At 41.1% G+C, this 25,668-nt stretch overlaps 3 protein-coding genes across 9 annotated transcripts; 2 read left to right on the forward strand and 1 right to left on the reverse strand.

Moving 5' to 3' along the window:
* Window positions 1-445: 445 nt before the first annotated feature.
* On the forward strand, window positions 446-1,819 carry LOC105701244 (protein FRA10AC1). The gene is made up of 4 exons (XM_012427826.1): window positions 446-601; window positions 907-1,072; window positions 1,169-1,328; window positions 1,409-1,819. The coding sequence occupies exons 1-4, from the start codon at window positions 495-497 to the stop codon at window positions 1,708-1,710; spliced, it is 735 nt and encodes a 244-aa protein (XP_012283249.1). The 5' UTR covers window positions 446-494; the 3' UTR covers window positions 1,711-1,819.
* Window positions 1,770-20,135, reverse strand: LOC105701241 (cytosolic purine 5'-nucleotidase). 7 transcript variants are annotated; one of them, XM_012427816.1, is made up of 11 exons: window positions 19,812-20,135; window positions 17,087-17,208; window positions 5,355-5,428; window positions 5,060-5,273; window positions 4,528-4,951; window positions 4,242-4,398; window positions 3,925-4,165; window positions 3,561-3,798; window positions 3,362-3,481; window positions 3,121-3,273; window positions 1,770-3,039 (listed from the first exon to the last, which is right to left on the reverse strand). In XM_012427816.1, exons 1-11 carry the CDS (start codon window positions 19,989-19,991, stop codon window positions 3,013-3,015), a joined length of 1,950 nt encoding a protein of 649 aa, XP_012283239.1. In that variant the 5' UTR covers window positions 19,992-20,135; the 3' UTR covers window positions 1,770-3,012. The 7 variants fall into 7 exon arrangements, with proteins under 7 accessions (XP_012283239.1, XP_012283242.1, XP_012283241.1 ...); XM_012427819.1 differs by lacking the exon at window positions 19,812-20,135 and adding an exon at window positions 18,183-18,524; XM_012427818.2 differs by lacking the exon at window positions 19,812-20,135 and adding an exon at window positions 18,162-18,523.
* Window positions 20,136-20,299: 164 nt separating this feature from the next.
* On the forward strand, window positions 20,300-23,729 carry LOC105701242 (O-phosphoseryl-tRNA(Sec) selenium transferase). The gene is made up of 6 exons (XM_012427824.2): window positions 20,300-20,401; window positions 21,604-21,791; window positions 21,875-22,148; window positions 22,222-22,597; window positions 22,720-23,216; window positions 23,297-23,729. Exons 2-6 carry the CDS (start codon window positions 21,678-21,680, stop codon window positions 23,560-23,562), a joined length of 1,527 nt encoding a protein of 508 aa, XP_012283247.1. The 5' UTR covers window positions 20,300-20,401; window positions 21,604-21,677; the 3' UTR covers window positions 23,563-23,729.
* The last annotated feature ends 1,939 nt before the right edge of the window (window positions 23,730-25,668 follow it).

Raw genomic sequence — 25,668 nt, forward strand, 5'->3', positions numbered from 1 at the left:
ATTCCAAAAAGGGTAATCGGTCTTAAGGTATTTTACTTACCAACCCTGTACAGAGCGCATCTAGTTCTCTAAATTGACACGAGATATCGCCATGGAAGTGCAGTCTCGTTATGCACTTTTTGAGCCAATCTTGCGAATATTTGAGACTGTAATTCATGAAATTATTATGGGCTCAGCCTCGTCCAATCCAGGAGCTGGATCGCGGCTAGGGGTCGCGAAATATAGGGGTAACTCATTCCTGGCAGAGATGAGTTGCAGATTGTGAGCAGAGATGAGTTGGGAGATTGCTTACGGGCAGCAGCTGTGAGTTACGCTGCCATTGAGGGATAACAGGTGACAAGTACGTTAGCCGCCGCTACCAACCACAAGGGGGCAGCACAGGACACGATCGCGCGACCCTGCCTGTGAGCAATCTCCCAACTCATCTATGTTCTGTGCTATCATTTCTACATAACATTAGTTGTCCACAATTGTTTAGAAATATTTATAGAAAGATGTTCCCCGCGTACGCACATTTGTCGGCATATGATAGGCACAAAAAACTCATCAATGATTATTTTCTTACAAGAGGCGGTTCGGCACTTACTTTAAAACGGGACACGTATGTAATCTTGAAAAGCTAATGTTTTTGGAGTGTCGAAATATAACATTGCTTATAACATTATAAGTATGTACTTGAATGTTATTGAACAAATTACACTTCCAGCATTTCAAATAATTTATATTTAAATTTAGAGATCTTATTTTTCTAAATTGAATGTGTCTCTCTTGATTTTATTAAGTTATAAATATATTGGGTGATAATAATGCCGTAAAGCTTGTATATATTGTATAATTACTCCAAAAATAAAAATAATATGTACATACTAAACATAAACAGTTCCTGACGTTTCGGCGTGTTTTGAGGTCACAAGACAAAACGGACCATGATGTGATTAGAGAAAATCACAGATTTTTGTGGGAGGATGACGATACTCCAAATTCATGGGAAACACGTCTTGCGAAGAAGTACTATGACAAGCTTTTCAAAGAGTATTGCATATGTGACTTAACATACTTTAAGCAAAATAAGGTAAAATTTCATACCGTAATAATTCAGTAATTCATTCAATAATTTCTTTTGTTTTGATGCAAATATATCATTAATTGTAAATAAAATCGTATGCAGGTTGCTCTCAGATGGAGGACAGAAAAAGAAGTCGTTGTTGGTAAAGGTCAGTTTGAATGTGGAAGCAAATATTGTACTTCAAAGGACAGTCTTCGAACATGGGAGGTTAATTTTGGTTACATTGAACATGGTGAAAAGAAAAATGCCTTAGTTAAATTAAGTAAGTGTTTTTTGAACAAGGTACTGGTAACGTTAGTGACTGGTTTTTCTGCAACTTATACCATTTTTCTTTTATGACAGGGTTGTGTTCCGATTGTTCACTTAAGTTAAATTATCGGTCTCAAAAAAGAGAAGTTAAACGAAAGAAGCTTTTAAAACGTTTGGGCAAAACACCTACAACTCAGGAAAAAAGGTCCCCACCACCTGCTACTGAAGAAATTACAGGAATCAAAGTAGAGGTTGATAGTCCCAGCAATTCTAATAACATTACCGAAGAAAACCTTCGAAATGAATCCCAAATCTGGAAAGAAAAACCATTGGACAGCATTGAAAGGTCAAGAGAGGAGGAATTTGAAGAGTACCTTGAAGAGTTATTTATGTAAATAATATTGTGTTCAAATCTACAATTGCATACCGAATAAGACTTCCAGATTATGTTAAATCGTGTTAGAATATATTAATTTATTCAAAATAAAACCAATTTCTATACAATGTGTACGTAACATTTTATACAACGCAATATAGAATAACTGCATTTACTCTCGTATCATGCATGTAAATCACCTGCAATCAATATGTTCATGCAAATATTTATCCTACCTCTTTTATATCCTATTATGTGGAATAAGTAACATTTTTATCCACGTTTTTGTATGTGATGTCACTTGATCCATACTCACATGTAACAAGTATGTACATACAGTCTGTTCATAATTGAAAGCTCTATTGAACCGAGGGATCGACGGAATCAACACGCATACTATAGCAAAGATCATGTAGCTAATATGTCCAAAATCTTATCTGTTATCTACTTTGATGCTCGCGTTTACTTTCTCCTTTGATTCCTCTTGAATGGTATTCAAATAGTTTCATGTAAAAAGACTAGCCTAGAGCACAATCTCACTTGAAATGCTGCTGAAATTTACAACGGCACCAAAAGCACTTTTTCTTAAGTATCCTAGAATCTTCAACGCGTTGCCGTCAGGGGCTGTAATTTGTTAAACCACTGGTGAATGTACGTTACGACTTGTTACATTATTCAGAAGTTAACGTACATGCTATAGTTGAAGTGAAAATCGGAAGTCATATTCTATCGTTAAGTTGTGCGAAAATTACAGATAGTTCCAAGTACATGCAAGACTAAATCAAGAATGAACCCTTTCAATAGCCGCATGTAAAGATAATAGCTACACTTTTCCTAGAAAACTTACAATCCGATTGTATTAAATAACGACAACTTTGATCCTTACTTTTACTTGGAAATTTTTAACTGCATTTTATACGTGTTTGCGTAGATATATAACGTACACATCTCGATTGACAAAGATGACGGCTTACATCATCCCAATCAAAAGGACGTACTTAAAATTAGAATTGTATTGCTGCCTGGCTATTTTCTTGTACTCAATCTATATTTCTGTTTGTCTCTTGCAGCCCTTGCTGAATAATGTGAAATAGCTGTGGAAACTTTAACGCAGTGTCCTCTGAAATTGACACTGACCGTAGACTGGAATAAACATGAAATTCAGGGCGGTTACTTTAACGCAAAATAATGTACAAATAACAACACCCCTGATTGTCATGTTCCTGTAATTCGATGCATACTCATTCACGCTGGTGAAGAAACGTCTTAGTATTTGACATAACCATAAAATAACACCATCTAGCACACCTTGCTCGTTTCATCAGTTTGAAATCATGTTCTTCTTGCACTGCGGGGATGTTAAGAACTACGAAAGTTACTTTGTCGACCGTAATTACAAAAATCGTATTACACATTAATTGCAACTAGCCTTTCTTGAACATGATTTCACGTGGCTTCCATGCTTCTGAGAATCACTGTCGTCGTCGCTGCAGTCTTCGTCGTGGGTGTGCGTCACATTTCGTGGCGTTTCCGGTCTTGCGTGTGGAATCTGCGTATTGGAATGATCTACCTCCAATGTGCCCTAATCAAAATAAACGGATTATTTAAAAGAAATTCCTTTGGTATGTTGTACATTTTTGTATCGCTTGATAAATAAAATTCCAGATTACCGTAACGGGGCGGCATTGAACGTCATCTTCCTCGGCAAGTTTGAAAGTTCGAGAGCGACTGATCATCGGCGTCTCCATGACGAATCTTTGTTCATGAGCCACGGTGCTTTCATGCGGCATCTTGGCAGGATATACGTGAGAATGTGTATTATCACAGAAAATGTGAGACTCGACGTTTTATGCAAAATAAAGTACTTACTAGCATAGCCGGTGCTCTGAACATGTATGAGAACGGATAGTAAATCAGGTTGAGGAAAGTAGCCGCATACAAATCGGCATACCTGACGACTTGACTGCTAAAGAATGTTTGCCGACTGCCACTGCGAAACAGGGATCCCATCATTCCATAAGCCAAGTCCATTTTGTGCGTAACATCCCTGATGGATGCCCTCAGTTTTGAGATATCAGGCTTTTCTTTCGTGCTGCTATCTAGATTTCTAAGAACAATCGGAAACGATCAATCTAAATCGTTAAGCTCATTATTCCGCGACTATATGCTCTGTAAAATTACATGAGCATTCGATACAGCATGCACAAATCGAGTAACGTGGGCCAAGGCTTACTTATACATTTCTCCTAGCATAACATCTAAATTTTGTAGCTCGGCAAACAGTTGGCACTTGTCGGTCCAAACGTGGAGTTCTTGGACCAGTTCGGGAACGATTAGAAATGTCCTCCAGCCCCGAATCTTCTTGCTTTTTAAAATATCACCAAATATATGATCACCGACGTATAAAACATCCTTGCCCTTGGCTCCTATCAGTTCGGTAAAGACATCGCAGGATCCTCCGGAATAGACTTCACCTAGATGAGTAAAAAAGAGAAAAGGCGTAAATATACTCTCGCCCTAGGACTCCCCAGTCATGGTACATATATTTACCCGTATGTAGGGGTCCTTTGTGTGTTCCTAATTTTAGAGCTCCTGTTCTGGTATCGACCTGCCTCAAGATCGTGCCTTCGCCGAAGAACAATGGTTTCGAGGCATCTACCACGATAGTATCGAAGTAGGTTTTCCAGTTTCGATGAGGCTCGTCGGGCTGAAAGAAATTTCCCCAATGCACTATCTGGTATTCGTAATGTTTCAATTTTTGGGGGGGAGAACGGAAACCGCACTCTTAATTTCTTTCCCCTCCCTTAGAAAGGATCCCGCGTAATGTTCAACCTACTCTGGCACCGTGTGGGAAGTCGAAGAGATACGTCATAATTTTGTCGGTGAATACGTAGTCGCTGTTGGTGAGTAAAAAGACCTTAGCGCCGCTTTCTCTTATCCTAGTGAGGAACATCGGCAATCTCTCGTCCTTCTTAACGTATTCATCCAGATTTTCGATCGTCTTGCTCTTCAAATCCCCCTGGATATGTATCCAATCTACGGCGTTTCTCACATCTTGGAAGATGCTGTTGAAGCTCATAGTGAGCTCTCCTTCTTTAACTCCGGTCTTTTCGCGAGTATACTGCGGCGAGTTTGTGAAGAAGTCGATTAAACAGGCTAACAGGTAAGTCTCCGGTAGATTGAACAGAGTATTGAGGACGTACACTCGGGACTCGTCCAATTGTAAGAATTTATTGGGATAAAGTTCATATATGTGGGAGCTGAAATATTTAAGAGAAGAAATTATTCCAGTGAGATCTAAAAATAATGCCTACGCAGGCGTGGGTAACAATTTTGTATCATAATAAATTTACAGAAAGGGAACGTACTGTTTTAAAAACTCAAATCCGTGCACGCAGACCAAAATGTTTCCGTAGGCATCGACTTTCAAAAGGTTCCCATAAAGAGTATCGAACCATAATCCTCTGACGGGGAAACTAGGATCGTACTCGAACGCTTTTATTTCATGAGGATATCCCAATGATACTAGACGGTCCTTCAGTAAATTAAAGCCAAGCTGTTCGTACTGCGGCGACTTGTACTCTGAGAAAAATAAATAAATACAATTAGTAGCGGGAAAAAAAAAAGAAAATAAAAGAAATTAAGTAATCAATGAAAACTCACCAGCTAATGTATAATCCATATCGAATCCATAGAATTTGATGTTCTCCAAATGCAGACTTCTGTTGACGAATATTCTGCAATCATTCAAATGGAACGATTAATTCCGATCGTTAAGATTGACAGGATGTAGCCGATATAATTACGAATGTGTTAGAATTTTATTTTAAATATTGACTGCTTCATATGTTTAACAAGTTTCATATGAGACCTGTTAACAGCTTGATGCCGGAAAATGGATCCTTTAGCAGACATTAGGGTAACATCGTCATCGAGCAAGGAGAAACGAGGAAACGTGGTTAGATCGGAGTCACTCATTTTTATAACGTGTATGTATTTCGTTTCTAATAAATCCTCAACGCGGCACTTCGAGATTCATTTCGGCGCATCGTTAACGAACTATTCCAAAAAAGTAACCGAATGTCTTGGTTGCTCGATGCTAACTGAACGGCAAAGAACTTGCCAAAGACAAAAATAATTTCTGGCAGTCAATTGACTGTAGACAAAGGTTTGAATAGCGGCATAACAGCGGAAGATGTTTCAGGGACTTTAAGCTCATGACAGGGTACAAGTGAGTAAGTAATGAACGGTAATAAGAGAAACCGAATAACGCGCCAGAGTTGATGCACTCGAAGAGGGAATGCTTCGTAAAATCGAGTAATCAGATTTTTGTGAAAAACATTGAACCGTATAATGTCAAGGGACACAGCCGATAAGATAGAGTCAGTCCGCGATTCGCAAGTGAGCATTGACTTAATGTCCACCCCTCTAAGAAAATGTAGAAAACTGTGAAACTAGGTAATCAATTTGGTTCAATACACAATCCGTCATCCGCTTTATCAGTACAGAAGTGGATCGCTAAAACTAGAATTATCGCATTTATTCGGTTCAATTTGCAAAGTTAAATGGTTGGTAAATACTTCGCCATTAATTTCTGTACGCTCATTTTAAATAGCAAATAATTTCCGTGCACAATTCTGCATAATTACTCCCAGATTCGTATAGATCACACCTGATTGTCTAGTGTCTTAAATTTCTCCTTTGTATCTAAATCTTCATCCCAACTTTCCCGTGGAGATCAACGCCAGGGATGAATTGTTGGATGCAAGTGCGAATTCTCGAGCAGTATAAATCACTTAAGCTGTGAATAAAACCGCTCATGTTACAGGAGATGAACACAGGAGAACGTAGTTAGTATGTTAACTATCTTTACCGTCCCATCTTTCCTCATATTCTGATTCATGTAATTGACCGACCTTGTCCTCTGCGTGATTCACGTTAAATGTGCAGGGGGGATGTCTCTATTATCAACAGTTATAATAAGAATGAATGGTACAAATGGAGCATAAAAGTAGGGCGGCAGAGCACAAAGCATTCTCAATGGTAAATCGGTCATTTTCATGTAACGTAATTGCTTATACACATTTGCCAGGCTATAAAAAAAAAAGGAAACTACATACGTCATTAAGCAAAACAAACTTATATATATATATTTTTTTTTCATTGCTGCTCATTGAAGTCCCCTCCATAAGCTCGATAGTAGATACGAAGAAATCCATTAAATATTTTGTCTACATTTTAGATTCTTAGGATAAATAATAGATGTATTAATGGTGAGATAGTCCAGTGAAAGGAGAGATTTGGATCTTCGTCTACCCTCGATTTTACGTGCTGGAAATCACGTAGGCAACCGTTCCCTCGGGAAGAGGCTCTCGACATCCTGAAAATGTGCGTCACATTCAATGAAACCGATTAGCATAATAAAGCCCACCGGAAACGTCTTCGGTTCACCGAGGCTCTTCCATGGGCGAATCGATGATATGGAATTGCAACACCAAAAAGATATTAACGTCAGCAAGATAATACCAACGACCAATGAAAACAAAGACTGGGTGCATTCGGTGATAACGTGCACCGTTAAAAAGAGACTGGAATAAATTCATGAAACACGTATCTGTAGCTTTCTTCAGATACGGTATACTAAACGTATATTTCACTCCTAGACGCGTTTGGTGCGGAACCACTCTATTCTTATAAGCTCCATTAAGACCCTCCCAATAAAATCTCACAAACTCGAATCCCATTCAGATATTTAAAAAAGTTGCATATTAATTTAAATCACCGCGTCAAATCTCTAGTTTTATCGTAACTTTCCGTACCGAAAATGTACGAAATTGGGAAACGATTTCAACAGTGTAGGAATTATCAGCTGTTCCACGTATCAAAAAATTCTACCTAATGGGGCAAAAATGTGCGATTTATTGGTTTTATGGATCCACTGGTCCGGGAATGAACCCGAGACATTTTTTTGGCATTTCGTATGTATATATTAAATATAAAAAAAAATTCCAAATGATGAAAAATCGCGATGACGGGACTTACTCGTGTGGGACGCTGCGTCGCGAATTAGCGAATTCGGCTGCTGGCAAGGCATCGTCGCTAATGTCCTTCAGCCACATTTTTACGAGTTCACCAGGAGGCATTCAAGTTCTCGCGTAAAAATAGCGGAATTGCAGGGACCCAACGACGAGCAGACCGATCGTTCACGGCTGATCGGGACAATATTGCAAAATTGTCTCCGGAATTGCGTCCGGCCCCTGCAAGAAATTAGGACGCGGTGCATTTACGTCGAGATCCGAACGTCTGCATAAGAGGCCGGGACGACAAAGAACCGCGAAAAAGTTTCAACGACGACCGGCAAAAAATAGGAGAGACCGGGGAAAAAAATCGCGCTCGCGAATCAACAGGTGGTCGAAAAAGGCCAATGAACGTATCGAGGCGAGTACGCGTCTTTCGGATGTGCGGAGAGTTCGACGCGATCGAGACTTCCGAGGCGTTGTTCCTCTCGCTCCGACTCGTCCCGACGCAGATAATGCCAAGAACTGGTACAGCAAGTTTAACTGGGAAGATGGAAGCGCAGAATGTGACCTCATGCCGAGGAATAATCAGGATATCAAAGAAAAACCAGTCGCGTTATGCAAGGCGAAGTCGAAACGAATGTCAATGGCGGATTTGAACCAATTTCCCGGCGTAATTGAATCGGCTTAATCGCGGATGCACTTTATGAACGCGTGCTATTGTCTCTCACCCCGTTCGCCAGAAAAAAAAAAAATAATAAAAACAAATAAATAAGAAAAACTGCGCCATCGAAGAAGCGACGCACATCGAAGTTGCGCACACTTGATAACTACACGTCTTTTAGCGTGACTTTTTAGCGCCATAACAAGTACATTTTAAACCAGATTCGAATAATCGGTAAGACTCTGGTTTCCCCGACTTATATTTTTAGCTGCTGTGACTTTTTCGGCGAACGCGGCACGTGGGGGAGTTAAACGTCGAAAGCAACGAAACGTCAAAATCAGACTATCCGCGCGTACTCTCAACGTAAAGAAAGGAAATTAAAATAAATAAATAAAACGTCAGAATTAAGCGATCAACTATCCGCTCATCTTCACGATATAAGAAAAAGAACGATACGTCAAAATCGGGTGATCAACTATGCACTCGGTGTGGCACATAAAAAAAAATAAAAAAAATAACCATGCATTCGCGCTCGTAACGTGAAAAAAGAAAGGAAGAACGAAACGTCAAAATCAAACGATTTACCAATTGCTCGCACTCGTAACGTCAACAAGATAAAAAAATAAAAATAAAAGAACGAAACGTCAAAATCAGGCGATCAACGGGCCGATCGCACTACCACTAAGAGCCCAGCCAATAGCGCGTCGCGGAACCACGTGACGACGAAACCCGTGACCCGGATCTGGCATTCGATTGGTCCGTTTCCTTCGACCTCCCGGCAGTCTCTGGAGGCAGGCCCAACCTCTCGGGTGTTCCCTTCCTCTCTCAGAGACCGAGGACCGGCCACGGGGAGAACTCGCGCGATCGATGGGCGCGCGCGGCTACGTTGCACCCAAGGTGCTTTCGGAGCAAAACCCGGCGTGAACCCGCTGCCGCCTGCAATGACCGACTGCAAGAGATCGTTCGATGACCAGAGAGCCCTCGGCTCGTTTCCGATCCCCACCGTGCCCCGAACCGGCCGATATAACGAAAGCTAATTCGCGGTAACCCTCGGCCTGGCGACGCCGCACTTTTACCGTCCCCCTCCACGGATGCGTACATTCGATGCAAAAATAATTCCCTCGTGGTGGAAATGGTGAGACCTCGTGTAAAGCGCTAACCGCATACCCCGTTAAATAAAGAAATTGTAATTAATCCATAAATCAGGTATTTTGATATACGATTTCATTCTTATCGTTCCCCTCTATCGATGCGAACATTGGATGCAAAAATAATTCCCTCGTGGTAGAAATGGCCAGACCTCGTGTAAAGCGCTAACCACATACCCCGTTAAATAAAGAATTTGTAAATAATTCATGAATCAGGTATTTCGATATACGGTTTCATTCTTACCGTTCCCCTCTATCGATGCGAACATTGGATGCAAAAATAATTCCCTCGTGGTAGAAATGGCCAGACCTCGTCTAAAGCGCCTAACACATATACTCTGTTAAAAGAATTGAAATAAATTCATAAAGCACGTATTTCGATATACGATTTCATTCGGATAAGGTGTACCGAATTCGTAGCGTACTGATAGATGCGTTCAACGCTACGTGTGTTTATAAGCCAATAAACTTGGTTAACGAATTTTTAAAAAAATTCATGGATAATTGTAAGTTCCCTCGGACGTTTACGAAGACTGCGTGTCGATTCAAATGATTATGCATAAGTTTTGTCATTTTAATATGGACTTGAGTATTTAAATAGTAGGGAATGTATGGATTTAATCCTTATCACTCCAACCGGGAGTAACGCTGCCAAACTTAAGCCACTCTGCAATATTCCTGGAGTGATAAGGGTTAATTTATATTTTCCCCCCCTTTTCGAGTTTCAATTTGTGTTGAGAGAAAGAAATCAATCGTCCCTGGGGTTTAAAAGTACGCGGAGGAAATGGCCGTAGTGGAAGAGCCGGGCTCATATCTTGGACCATTAGAGACAACAATGGACTCCAGGAGCAGGAGCGCAACTCCTCGGCCAAAGGAGCATCAAGGCCTTCCATTGTGATATATTTATACCGTTCGGTTCGACTTTGTTCCTGCAATTATTTGGAGCTTTCGGCAACCCAAGGACGATATTCCAGTGTGCTGAAGTTGCTCAGAAATGAAAAAACAAAGGGGAGTTTTAAGCACTCCGGACGAAAAGGCGTTCCAGGAGCCCGACGTGCGTGCGCTCACGCTCGCTTATATTTAGGATTCGTTCAAGAAGACCTTGCAGCCCGTTACAAAGGACTGGTGAAAGCGACCGTAATATACGGTACCAGGAATGTCCATTTTCATTAATTCCGGTCTACGTCCACAGGGGAGAAAAAAAAATAGAAATTAAAAATACAATGCTAGAGTGCCGACACTTTGTTTCATCGGCACGGAAAATGGGTTTAGTTCCGCAGTTAAATTCCTTTCTACGATAAATAATCCCGTGGCGTTCCATTTTAGAGGGCCAAGGCAACGGGTAGATTCTCCAGGAATGACAAAGCCTCCGCGTTGGCGGAAGTAACCCTGAGATATTGCCGATCGGAGGAATGCGGAGAATTTTTTCGCCCATCGGATCGATCTGCTCGCCGACACCCGGTACACATATTGCGGAGGATACGGATCGTTGCGGCACGCACGCGTATTACAAATTGCACCTACGACCTACGCTCCGATTAAATCGGAGCCAAGTAACCCGTTTAAGGCGATTTCACGGCGAATATCTCGGTAAAAACGCCCCTCGCGAAATCTAGGACCTTGCGCACCCAATGCCCGCCAATTTTAGCATCGTTTAAGGTACCTTGTGTAACACTAGGTGACAGACTTAATTGGCGCTAAGAATAATCCCTTCGAGACGGATACCCGATGTCGCAACTCGGAGGTCGCCGAAGGCCTCCTAGAATTTTCGAGGATTCCCGAGGCGAGATTTCGATCCCACTTGGAACCTCTAATTGCAGGCCTTAAGGTGTTACGAAAGTGTCATATATACCAAAGAGTTAGGATATTCATAAAACTTTTCTCCAAAGTGGGTGCACTAATTTGACACTTTAACACCTGATTATGGACCCAACCGAGGTCTTGAAACTCGCGGAATTTCAATTTTCGAAAAAAAGAAAAACTTTTTTTTTATCCCGGAGAAGAGCCAAAAAACCTAATTATCATTTTCGAATGATGAAATTTCGCAAAGTTCAAGACCTTCGTTAGGATCTTGATAATGATGTGTTAAAGTTTCAGATTATTCGGTGCATTAAATTTGGAGAAAAGTTTTATCATTATCTTGACGTCTTGATGTATTTAGAGTGACTCGTATCGCGTTAAGGAGGTACAAAAGTGTCCCCCGATAAAGTTCCCTATTTTCCTTCCGAGAGAGCGATGCGAGGGAAAAGTTCCATTCGCTCGGCAGAGTCGACGAGAATTTTCCAGAATTCGGAATTTGACTCGTACCGTGGAAAACTTTCCACTCAAAACACGCCCTTTCGAAATTTCCGATTCGGTCCCTCGAACGTCCCACAAGAAATTTCTCCCCGATAACCGGCCGAACGGGGCGATAAGGAAATTAAGCGGTACGCGATGTTTTTCTCACAATTTTTCCTTATCTTACGAAAAATAAAGACGCAGCGATTCCGCGCTCCGTGAAATTAATCGAGGGGAATATTTGTCGCGCCATCGGATGGACGTTTTCGAGCTATTTCGTGTTTCGCAAACCCGAACAGCTGTACCAAAGTGGCGAACGATTGGGCGAAACAAACACCGACGACGGCTGGCATTTCGTGAGAAACTGGTAAAACGAGGATCCCTTTAGCCAGGCTGATACAACAAGTACAGCTGTAATTACTGTTCGACCTCGTTTTAGGATATCGATGAATGCGCATCAATCGATCTTCTAAATTAAACCAAGCCAGCACCATTGGCGTTGCAGCTTTCTCGCAATTAAACCGATTAAATCTCCCGAACGTGTGAATCGACCTAACTTCATAATCACGTGTGTACTTATAATGTACGGGAATTACAATAATATTTCATTCGTCGTCCGTTATTTTTATACCCGATCTGGTAGCCTAATACCCCATATAAGCATTCTTATGATACATTTGAACGGCAAGAAATGCGTACCAAGAATAATCATTGTCTATACGCAGCAGTCTGCGTATTTCTTCATGAATTAAGATGACAAACAAGACGCTATGTACATGAGATTCAATTCATAGTATCAAGAGTTTAACGTACCTACACATATTAAAGCATGGTTTACGCCCAGGCATTTCTATCTGCCATGCTGACGTACATTTAAAAGCGATACATTTTGAAATTACGTTATCATTTCTACACGTTCGTCCACTCTTAAGACCAATTTTGTACACATCTTATCGCAGCTGATTACAAGTAATCATCCAGTCCCTGCGTGGTAATTAGGAAACTCTCGCTGGGGGGATAGATTCCACATTGAAAATTCTGCATTTCGATTGTGTTGCGGAAATCGTCGCCGTCGAGGTCTTACTTGAAGAGGTCCCTTGCAAAATCCTGTGTGACACGTCGTTACCGTCAATGAGTAGAAAGCAGACCTAAAATTGGGTCGTCCCCCTGCGAGCGTGCTCGTGGCAGAAAATAGAACGCGACACGGAAGTTTCCGTGGAACAAGAGCCTCTGAAATATCCTGGAGAACACTTCACCGACACGCGATTTAGCGCGAAATTTCTGCATCCCTCGCGTGCACATTCTCCAAAGCGAATTGCAGGACGACACCCTGACTGAAGACAGATCGTTACGGAACGAGAATAAAAAGAGACTGCAATTGCCCTCATGTGCACTAACTCATGAGATAAAGTCCCGATATACCCCTTTACCTGGAAATATTCGACTTTGTAGAACTAGTGTCGGCCATCGATCATCGCTTTTGGGACTCCCTCTTTCGGGGAACCCTTTTCAAGTTTCGTGCAATGTTACCACTAATGACGGAAAGCAAACCCTGGAAATTGGGTCGTCTCATCGCGAATATACTCATGGCAGAAAATAGAACTTGACGCGGTGGATTCCGTGTAACGAGTCCCTCTGAAATCCTGGAGAAATGTTGCGTCTAATTCCGCCTAGAAACCGCGACGTCTCTTGTTAAGCTACTTCGAATAAATAAATATATCGAATAAATAAATATAAAAAGGGTTAGAATTTACCTACGAGCCATTGATTACACATCGACGAGATGAAGAGAAAATTCCAGATGTTGGCTTTGATCTAGGCTTGAACATTTATGAAATAATACCGATATTCCAACAGCGTCCACTTATCACACTCTCGATTCGTGCTGGAGGTGATTGCGTAATTAAAAAGTCGGAGGTGTCGTTGATTCGTGGAACTTGATTTAAAAAGTGGAATAACTTCTCCTTAATATGACGAGTCGCGAAAATCCCGAAGAGATGACTGTATATTTAAATTTCCAAGAAATAAACATACTTTTTAATTTTTAATCGAATTCCCTGCCTCAATTATCTTTTCCCTTTCGGAGTAACCTTGCGCCCCGTTATTCCAGATGTTGAAACGACGTAAAAATTAAATTCTCCTCGATCGAGCGAGTAAAGTGAAGAGTTGTAAATCATCTGTTTATAAGATACGGTCACGTTTTCTCTGCAGTTAAATGCAACATTAACAGCGAGGCACTTAACAATGCTTAACGGCCTTCATAAGCCCGGAAAGAAGAGAAACATTTGGCATTAATTCGTTTTACATTCAGCTTCTCGATAATTACTACGATTACTTCGAGTTAATTTAAATCGCCATTGCATAATGGGCCAGAGTTCAACAAAACGCTTCAACTTAGTTCGCTCGTCGACGAACACGTGATGCAAAAGAGACAAGGTAACTCTTTCGACAATCACGATACACATCCAAAACACAGCAAAGTTCACCGACGAACCAATGACAATACAACGGCGAATGCGAAGTAAATTCAAGAGAGACAAAATAAAAAATACGTATACATAAACAATGAGCGAGGATTTTAACGTAAACTTCTCCAAGCTAAAGGCACAACCCCTGCCCTAACTCGTTATACATCAAGTTGGAATTAAATAGCTAACGAAAACGTTAATTCGGGAATTATTTTTAATACCACCACACATCGATGAACATAATATACTCAAATAAAAAAAAAAGTTTCCCATACCGAATGAAGTTCCTTTCATAGCATCTGAACTTACACCCACTATATCCTATAGGAAGCTCCACTTCAATGGAAACATTTTTCGTCATTCCAGTCCTCTTTTTACATGACCTTACCGAACATCCTGGCATATTTCAATTTCGAAAAAGAAATGTACTTCATGATGGGTATCATGATACTTGTACATACATCGTTGTTATGTTACAATATGGCGGCGTAAAAATGAGAACTATGCAGATATGCAGCTCGTACGCTTTGCATCACGGTCGAGCGTTCGTTGGAAAGTCGGGGGCGACGTTTGAGAAATTTTCGAGCTTTACCTGTGGCCCAGTTCTCGTTTGTCGGAACGTAAGCCTTGCATGCCCTCATTGAAACAGTCCAAGTCCTGCTCGCTCCGGTCGTTCCTGGTGAGCCCGCCATTGCTTGACAAGGAGAAGCCGAGCATGGTTCGGCGAAGCGACTCCTCGGAGAAGAGGGTGAAATCTTCGGAAACGTGCACCCTGCGCCTCGTCTCGCATTTAGAGGATTTCGACCCGCCCTGACGATGATGCGACGCGACTGCCGATAACAGAAATTCGACCGACCTTAGGCAGAGTTTACCCCGATCACCAGGGGAACGTACTAAAACCTTCGACAAGACTCTCGGTATAAGCGATAACGTCTTGGTAGAATGCAAAAAGAACGATCGTCTGGTCCGTGTGGAAATTAAAATGGTATTTAGAAGCCCTAATTATGGCTCTTAATCGACGAGATAACATAAATAAGGGTAAGTTATATAAAATTGAGATTCTGCTTTACGCCTTAACAGTGGAGGTTCTACTTGTAGGCCCAAAGTAGAAATTAATTCCCATTAAGGGCGTAGCAAATTTCCAAGGTAAGATTCAAAGAGTGAAATAGGAGCAACGAAGAGCTTAATTAGAGTAGGTAGATTCAAACTAGGGATAAAAATTTCTACTTGGGTTATACGTAAGTCTTTAGTCCGCGTGCCAAATGGTCGGGGTAAACCAAGCCTTACTTGATAGGTCGAAATCGTCCGAAACTGATATCTAGGGAGATATCGAAGAGATTTACCTTCGCCAGGTGGAGCGGTAACTACGACGTCCAGCTTCTTATGACTCATTATACACTTTTACTTCGACTAAGAGATAGAAATCCGAGGTTCGTCAACGGGACCAAATAAGACGACCGTGCCGCGTAGACGGCGAACTTCGATTGAAAACATGTCGTTCTGTCCGCGGGCATCCCGAATAATAAATTCGACGAAAACAGCTCGGTGATAAGAGCGTACAGATTGACAGAGGTCATTGCATGACGAAAGCGAAGAGCCACTTCGGAAGTATCTTCCAGATCCCAAGGGTGGTTCAAGGCATTCAAACCTTCCCGATAAAAGTGAACTCGGCCGACATCGAAATTTAGCCGGTCATTATTTCCTAAACAACCTTCCCAAATAAATTCAACAAGTAGACGTACCCGCGTCATTATGATTCCTGACATCGCATACGTGGTTCGACAATGTATACAACATTTAATAACAGTATCCCATCACCTCGTTTATCCTACTTGGGTGCACGTCCCAAATGGTCCTACGATTGCGCAACTTCCTGTAAACCGACAAGCTAAGCGACATATCCACATTTTTTATTTCCTTTGATTGTTAGGCCAGGATTTACAAAATCCTAGATAGGAGATGAATGTATCTAATAACGGAGGCCTTTGGAATCTTTGTAATTCGTTAAAGAAGAGAAGAAGAAAGAGCGAGGAGCAACAAAGGGGATGAAGAGGGGAACGTGATGAATTAAACGGAAAGGCTATAAACCGATGAACGGGGAGAGATGAGATCCGGAATGTAAATTCAGTGGAGCATCTGCCGAGATTGCGCGACTCGTTGATTCGCGACCGGCGTATTTTTAGACGAACTTCTCTATTTTCGAGAACGCGATCGAAGAACGCCTAACGACGTGTGGGCAGGTTCCCTCGCTCGTGTTCTCGCGTGTGAAATTTACATAGCATTCGATAAGGGTCGACGTGTACATATCCGTATCGAATAGGACGTAAAAAGAAAAAAAAAATTATTCGTTCGTGCAGGACGTAAAAAACTATCAACGGGAGGGCTTACTCGCCCTTCCCAACTACCGATAAATATAATAAAGAATTTAATTAAAAAATCCAATCTTCAGTCCTTTATCTCGGCGCCCAAACGTGGATCGGTATCATAAGAAATATAATTAAAAAAAAAATCTCAAATCACTAGACCTTTACCTCGACACTGCGTGGACATGATAATGACCGATAACATCCATGTGTCGAGGAATATGTAAAAATTCCTGATTAAGTGGAAGCTGGGAATTTCTCACGGCCATGGCATGAAATCTCTAAAATGAAGAAAATCATGAAAACGATCCCATCCGATTAACGCGATTTTTATCGTCGAATAAACCTTCTTTTATGAACGCCTTGAGTGTAATAAACGATTTGGTTACTCTAACGTGCTTGCCCATCTATCTGTCCCTATGTCGATGAAAAGCTTTGATCTAAAAGCGAGCACTGACCTTTGGCTTGCTTGTCGATACCACTTCCTATGTGCATTAGAATCCCCATCGTGCATCGGCGTGGTCGGTGAAGATGCGCCTTGAGCTCCATGGGAGTTGCAATTCTCCGCATCCATAATAAACTGCAACGGAAAATATTCAATTAGATCATTAGCCCCCAGGCTGCATTACACCTATCCGACATTAGCCTAAACGATTCATGGCACCGATATGCATTTTGAGTTAAAGTTCTCCCGGATACAGTACAAAGTAGTTTTCCAAGTAAACGTTATCTGCTCTTTATCGGCCTACAATTAAGTGTTCGCAAGCATTTATTATTAATTATTTAACTCCAAGAGCAATTAGAGTTAGGTCGCGATGGAGAGAAATCTGCACTAGGCTTGCTATTTTTACGAAAAATCCTTTTCTCCTACTCGAAAAAGAATAAATAATAGAAAATGTTAAAATATGGATAGATTGAAATTATTAAGAAAAACCATTCCACTTTCAGAGCGATGCGCACTGATAAGAACGTTAATTATTTGCAGTTAGTGCAGGATGGATTTGTTCGCAGCGAGGCGGAGTTAGAATTATGAGTCACTTTGTAAATAAAAAACATCGTGGTGACGGCAAAAACGAGTAATACCCTGTTTAATTCACCGCTTCGATTGTTTTGAAAACGTTTCTTATCGCTGAAATAAACGCCACCGGAAAGCATTAGAGGGTAACATACGGGTAATCGTATCTCAATTTTTACGTGTTTTAGAACGTCAATGAAAGCAGAAATCACCCTAAACAGTAGCGAGTGGACTTGTCAAGTTTTGAAACCGTCTAGTAGAGGGAAACCCGCAACCTGCCCCAAGAACATGCGCTCGTGAAATGTCAGAAATGAAGTAGCGATCTCGCCGAAAGGGCGATGCAGCGTGACAGGACGATAAAGCGGGCAATCGCGACGAGGCCGTTATCGGAAGAAAGATAGCTTGTTAAAAGGCGCCGTAAAGTCGAGTGGAAACCCAAGAGGACGATTCCGGAGTCGAAATCTGACAACAGTGGAAAGGGCCGACGACCCGAAAGCAATACTGCTCTTATCACGCACCGATAAAAGTTGCTGCTCTACCTCGTAGATGCTCCAACACCTAGTGGCCGACGCCAGATTGTCGCTCCAGTTCCGAGGATCGTTCTCGGTCCGTTTTCGTAATAAGAACTCGCGATAAACCGCAATCGAGTCGGACACACCTTCGATCCTTTACATGTCACGATCGGTTCGATTAACCGTAGAAAGCGGACTGCGCGTCTGCATGAAACCCAATACTGGCGTTTGACGGCGCCTGATGACAAGGTTTTTGATAAGTCGCCCCCGCGGCCTGATAAAACTCCCCCGACTTCGTCGCGACGTAACCTACAAACCCGAAATCTGTCATCGATGCACCGAACGGCACTGAACGGCACTGAACGACGCCGACCGACGCGAACAGTGACACGCGCGTGGCGGCCGCCTCGCGCACCGGCATTGCGGGCGGCGCGCGCTCCGCGCTCTAGCGGTGGCGACGCGGACTACGCGGGACGCGCGTAGCTTGTTACTAGTGCGCGCGAAAATTCAAATCACCATATACGCACATTGAGGCTGACAATCGAATTCGATTGGATTCCTCCGTGGGAAAATGTATATCTGGACATGGCGTTTGTAAAGAACATTTTGCCAAATGGTATAGTACTTTTACTTTTCTCTTTTCGTACGAAGTACTGTAAACGACGAGAACGAACCATTGCGAGATGGAGGATGTTAGCCCACTTCACCCCGCGTGAAGTAGGTTGCGCAACCTTGCACGTGAACTCGCTTCGTTAGCATCGATTGCACGCATTATGGCGACGCGCACGCGCATCAACTCATGAATATAAAGCCCGCCAATTCGATTCGGATTACGAGTTTCTGATTTACTTGGATGGTATTAAGTAGGGAACGAGTATCTTGTTAGAATAAAGAGTGAAATTAAATCGACTAAGGGGGTAGAGTTTATCAGGATGTGTTCGTAAATTAATTAAACAGGTGTTAATTGAGTGGAGTTCGAAAGTGGCGCGAACTGCCCTCGGCATTCGAACTTCGCTCGACTCGCATGAGATACGTGAACCGTTTCAAATCATTGCCAAGGTTAATCGAATGGTTAACCTTTCGCTGCGCCGACTCTCCTTGCCCCTTAATCGAGGAGAGTTCTTCGATTAAAAACCGTCGAAAGAGATACGCTAGGTGTCGATTAAAGCAGTCACCCGCGGTGATAAAAAAAAAATCTCGAGAAACGATGCCCAGGTTCGGGAATATCAACGCGAATTACTCTCGAGGAGAGCCTTGGAGTCATGCGAGGAGTTTCTAAAAATTCCACTCGTAATCGGGCGCTCCACTTTTCGTCGCGCCTCGTGGAGGTCCGATAAGAAGGCGCTTACGGAAAATTATGTAAACACCCAGGCCGAACCGCGCCACCTCCGCTGAGAGGAACGACGCTAGTCGAAATATTTCCGGAAATATTTCCAGGCGCGGGAGGTCAGGCGAAAAGCGGACGACCTGGGTAAATGGACGGACACTGGGGATCGAGAAGGTCGGAGGGCGCGTTACGTCCCACCTTGCGCCAGAACTCGCACGGCAGGTGCAGTCGCATCACTCGCGCGCAGCTGGCCACCGCTCTGGGCACGGTGGCAGCGCGGAACCGCACGGGGAAGGAATCGGGTTTCGGCTTGTGGATAAATATTGCACCTTCCGTGTAGTCGTGGTACGGGCAGCACGCGGGGCGCTAAGAGCCGTGAAGCCGGCGGAGGCGTTCGTTTGTAGCGCCGTTCGTGGTCCGTCCGCCCGTCGTTGGCCGCACGTCAAAATCCGAGGTAAAAGCCCGACTTTCGCGAGTCGCGCGAGCCTGCACGCGTCCGCGGCACTCATCCTGCGCCCGTTAAAGATCGGCACTCGCCGACGCTAAACCCACCGACCGAGCAATTACGTTGCATCGCCCGTATTGCGTAAAATTAATCCGATTTAGGTGACCTCGGGCCGACATAACCTCCAAACTGGCGTACCCCCGTCAGCCCCCGTAACGGCCCCGGCCAGCCGCGCCGCCGAACCCGAACCGTCCCGTCTCCCTCTCCTCTGCCCCGCGAATCTAACCTCTTCGACGAACTGTGACACCGCGACTTCGGCTCGTAATCTCCGAGAGAGAGTCTCCCGAAGGCGATGGCCGGCCGAGCGAACCCTTCCCCGAGATTCGCCTTGGATTCTTAACTCCGCTCGAACCTACTTTCCGCCGGACCTGCCGGGAATTGCTTTTTTTACACGCCCTGGCTAATACTCCCACGGTATACAAACATCCATTGAATCCGCTTCAGGTGTTCCGTTTTACGGGTTATTGCTTCGAAATCTTTGGAATATATTCTGCGAATCTAGTGGATGCTGAGATTGAAGACTGGTTTTATCTGGGCTTCGTGGCTCGAGGATTTTTTCCCGAAATTTGTAAAAGATAGACTGCATAATGTTTCATGAACATCGGATGAATAATTAATTAAGGGTTGATATTGCACCAGTCCATGCAAGATTGATTGAAAATAGGATGCATACTTTGAATTATGTCCGTTAAATGAGTAAGTAGTTTGAAAAGCATGTTATTCGAGCAAGAGTTGTAAATTACGTGAGATAAGCTTAAGAACTAGGATTTCTCGTTTGCATATCTCGTTGAGATAACCTATATGTTGTTATTTAATTTGTTTTAATCCAGGGTATGAATTTGTTAGTGAACTCGAGAGGATTATTTATCCTATCAAAATTCATTAACTGATAATGAATCTAGGTAAGATGTAATCTTAATGATGTTTATATTAATAGCTGTTTATTTAATCCAGTCATCTACTAGATTTCAGAGGTTATAAACATTGAATATTGCATAGAACAATTTTACATTTATATTAATAATGCCAAATTTGAGATATCAAATGCTCACGGTATTTTAACTTGAAGAATTTTGGTCATAGATATCTCTCTTGAAGCCTATGACAAGTTTATATTTCCTTAATTACATATAAGCATTTAAATCTATAATCTATTATGTATATGTTAACCTATATGCATTCCATGTTTCATACGTGTCTAGTAAATACACTTTACGTATTCGTAATCAATGTAATATTTGCATGTTCATGTTTATATTTTTATATTATATTATATTAGTTATATTTGTGTTATATTTGACAGTATAATTTAAAGACGTCTTATGTATTCTTGTTATTGATTTATTTGAATAAATTTTGTTTATTCGTTAATTACTGTGTGTTTCATTTGATTTAACTCCGTTAAGAAACGTGTATTATATATTTTTAGAATTTATGATAAGTTACATGTTTAACTTTTTCTACATAAATATAATTTACTAACATAGAATGTATGACATGGCCTCGTTAAGCTCCATTATTACGTCTGTAATATCCTGATGTTTATTTTACTCCAGTTAATATGAGCCTATTTTTTATTCTTAAAACATAAAGTAATTCAAAGACATTTGGTAAAGCGATGGTGTGCTAAGACGTTGGATCACGGTACTTCTGTCAAGTTCGTATTTGAGAGACTTGGCAAGACGAGAAGATGAACAGCCAAGCATTTAATTTAGCAGAACGGCTGATACCACCAACTTACGTTCAGCAAGGATGGAATGCAAAGAAAACTCGCGAGAATCTTATACGACATTTTATCGAACATGTGAGTGGAAACAATTGATAAATAATGTGATGTTAATGACATATAATAAACATATTTAAGCTTTAACGTTTTATTCCAACCAGCGAAAATGGCCAGAAGAAGGATGGGACGATGCTACAATAGAGGCATTCTTGACAGACCTCGCACAAATGGACAGCAACAATTTTCCTGCAAATTGCAGCGTGGGTGAGCGGGAGGCTAGAATAATATCAAATATAGTAGCACGACGTCACTTTCGCATGGGCCATGGAATTGGCAGGTCTGGCGATTTAGAGGAAGTACAACCTAAGGCTGCTGGGAGTAGTTTAATGTACAAATTAACAAATGCACTTGTGTTGGAGGTCATTCGTTACATGGGTATGAATATTTTTAAATTAGACTGTTGAGTGGATAGACAAAAACGAACTTTACAAAATAACCCGTGTTTTAGGAGTTAAAAGCATAGCAGGTTGTTTCCTATCTCCGATGGCAACAGGCATGAGTCTGGTTCTGTGCATGCTGACATTAAAGCAAGACAGACCGAGAGCACAATATGTCTTGTGGCCTAGAATCGACCAAAAATCCAGTTTTAAATCAATTATTACAGCAGGATTAGAACCTGTAGTGATCGAAATGCAAATCATAGGCGATGAATTAAAAACCGATCTACAGAGGTTGGAAGCTCAGATGGCGGCTTTAGGTGAAAGCGTGGCCTGTGTTCTCACAACCACAAGCTGTTTCGCACCAAGAGCCTGTGATTCGGTTGATCTGATCGCAGCACTTTGCACTCAGTATAATATACCACATTTAGTTAACAATGCATATGGGTAAGAATTAGTTTAAACGTTAATATTTTTTAATGAGAGGAGATAGTTTCTATTATAAAAAGTAGATTGCTATGTACAATTTTATTATGATCCTAGTGCAATTTTTAATTTCGTTATTTTAGGTTACAGAGTACTCGTTGCATGCATCTTATACAAGAAGCATCGAGAAAAGGTCGTGTCGATGCCTTTGTTCAGAGCACCGACAAAAACTTTCTTGTTCCCGTGGGTGGTGCTGTGATCGGTTCTTTTGATAAAAGTCTGTTGGACCGTATTTCTAAAATGTATCCTGGACGAGCCAACGCAAGCTCAACAATGGATGTTATGATAACATTGTTAAGTCTCGGAATGGCAGGATACAAACAGTTGATCGCACAGCGCAAGGAAATGTATTCTTATCTGAAAGAGGAATTAGGAAAATTGGCATCCAGGCATGGAGAAAGATTGCTAGATACAAAAGGCAATCCCATATCAATGGGGATGACATTACAATGTCTCAGTCATCAGCACGATAACAAACAAGTTACGTTGCTTGGCTCGACACTGTTTCTCAGAAACGTCAGCGGTACCAGAGTTATAACAACGACCGACTCTAAACACATTGTTTCACACAAGTTCGAAGGTCAATATTGATTTTAATTCTAGTCATAATGATTAACATTCAATTTTATAATAATAATCAAATTGAAAAATATGTTATAGGTTGGGGAGCACATAATAGTAACTACCCGGTGCCATATTTAACAGCAGCTGCTGCTTTAGGCATGAAGAGGTCAGATGTTGATGCATTTATTCAACGTTTGGATAAAGCTTTGACGAAAGTCAGACGTCGTTCTGCTCCTGTCACTCCAACAGCTTCGTTGGCTGGATCCAGTATTAACGGTGATGCAGGAGGTGCTGGTGGGCCAGGTGAATCTAGCACAGCTTCCACCAGCCGAGCAAGTAGTAAAGATAGTTTGAGAAAATGAACCGTAATCAACGCAACCGGCCAGTCAAATCAGCATATTAACATTAATTTGTAAGTGCATCCACTTACAAATGCCTGCCATCACGTACCTCTAGAACACACCTCGCATCAAAATCCATTATATGGACGTCTATTTTCTCTACTCAAAAACGTAAATACCTATCGTATTTGTTTTTAAATTATACACCTTAATTTATGTATTCGTTATACATACTTATTACATAAATTTGTTATTCATTTACACGAAAAAAGAATTGTAATCTGTATATCTTGACAGTATTCGAATTCATATATTTTTTTTTGTTTAATGAAGAAAAAAATAAGTTTCAGTTTTAACTCGATGGGTGCTTTTTGAGCAGACAAAGTGAAATAATAACTCAACAGACGTATCCTCCAGACATTATTTTGCTACACTATACGTAACGATGACACCGCGACGTTCAAGAAAAGCACTTCATGCCTTTATGCAAATATATGGTTCACAAACATAATATTGTTCCCAATTGTTCCCAAAAGCGTATATAAGGAGTATATTTATGTCCATTCCGCGTTTTACGATAGTTATAATAGGAGATATTTTTATACATAATTTTGAAAGGATATTACAAATTCTATACTCTTACGTTCCTGGAAATAATGTCTGGAAAAGCCAAAATGGAGCATAAAGTATAGAGGTACGTGGTGCCAAAATGCGCTGATTGGTCTGTCCGCTTGCGTTGAAGTATCGTCAATTTGTTATAATCCGAGGAAGATTAAGCATAATCGGGTACTGCCGATTATTCTAGTTGGCCTCCTAAAAGAGATAAAGGAGACATTCGAGAGTCTATACATAGTTTTTTCTTTCAGAGATTTTCAATTAATAGGTACTGATTGGAAATTCTATTCGATAATACTTATACCGATATTATACTAATTTGCAGTAATCAGTAAACAAATCGCTATTTATATTTGGGTTGCTGAGCAACTAGATTCTAGGGATATAGGGGTAATAGATTTTAAATGGGCTTAATATCGTTCAATTAAAAATCAAAGAAACCATAAGTACAATAGTGATACATTTAGCATAGTGTACATATATATATTTAATTTGAATCAATTGCACTTGTCTTTTCTTCTGATAAATATCAGATCGTTAAAAGTAACTATCTCTTTCCTTCTTTTATTGCCAATATTCCACTAGTTGTATTTTACGGCCGGTAAATTTCTAAGCAATATTTGCTACTTAGCAATGTATTAACATTTACAGAGTAGTTTAATTGAAATAGGAGTAGATCAATCACGTTCCTTGCTGGATTCGACATACCTTAACGAGGTCTGTCGACCCATTCATTGACTCCATTGATTAACACAATTATCCTAGTAATTAATTTCAGATGTATCGCTGTTTATTTTATTCGATTATTCAGTACTTGAACCAGTACGGACTCAATTATCAAATTGGGCAGAAAAGGGTAAAATTATTGTTATAGCAGTTCGGTAATAATCTCAAATAAATACTGAAGGAGAAAATTATTTTAATGTCTGTTAAGACAAAATGTTAACAATTCCGTTGTTTAAGGTAGACCTGTAATATTTGATGTGGCATTTGTGATGATTTATTTAATTTCTATATTGCTATGTTAAATGTGGATTGAGTTGAAAGACATTTGAGCCAACTAACTACGGCCTAGGAACCTAATGGCTTTGTTGACTAAAAATAGAGTAATCTAATTAAATTCTTTTATGCATTCAATCGATATTAAAAGCGGAGTTATCGCTTTATCAGCGACATTGCATTCCCATGTTTCTACTTTTTAACGAAGTCAACATTCTACCACATTGACAATGTTAGTAGTGAAAAAGGCTAACACCAAAATTATTTTGCATCGTACGGTAAACTGCGCCTTTTTCTTGATCAACGTTTGAAAAGGACTTGAATTAATGCATGAAAGGTTGACAAAAAGACGTAGGTAGGCTTTAGAATGTTGTTTCTTTATATCAGTCTGTACAATGGACTTTTGTCGGATACGTTGCTTCGTTGAGTAGAAGGAAAAATATGCAATGAACAATAGTCATTAATTATATGCTATCAATATGAAAACCGAGACGGACGGACGTTGATTAAAGG

The sequence above is a fragment of the Orussus abietinus genome, unplaced genomic scaffold (genome assembly GCF_000612105.2).
Source record: "Orussus abietinus isolate OABI.00-Male unplaced genomic scaffold, Oabi_2.0 scaffold28, whole genome shotgun sequence".
Lineage (NCBI taxonomy): Eukaryota > Metazoa > Arthropoda > Insecta > Hymenoptera > Orussidae > Orussus > Orussus abietinus.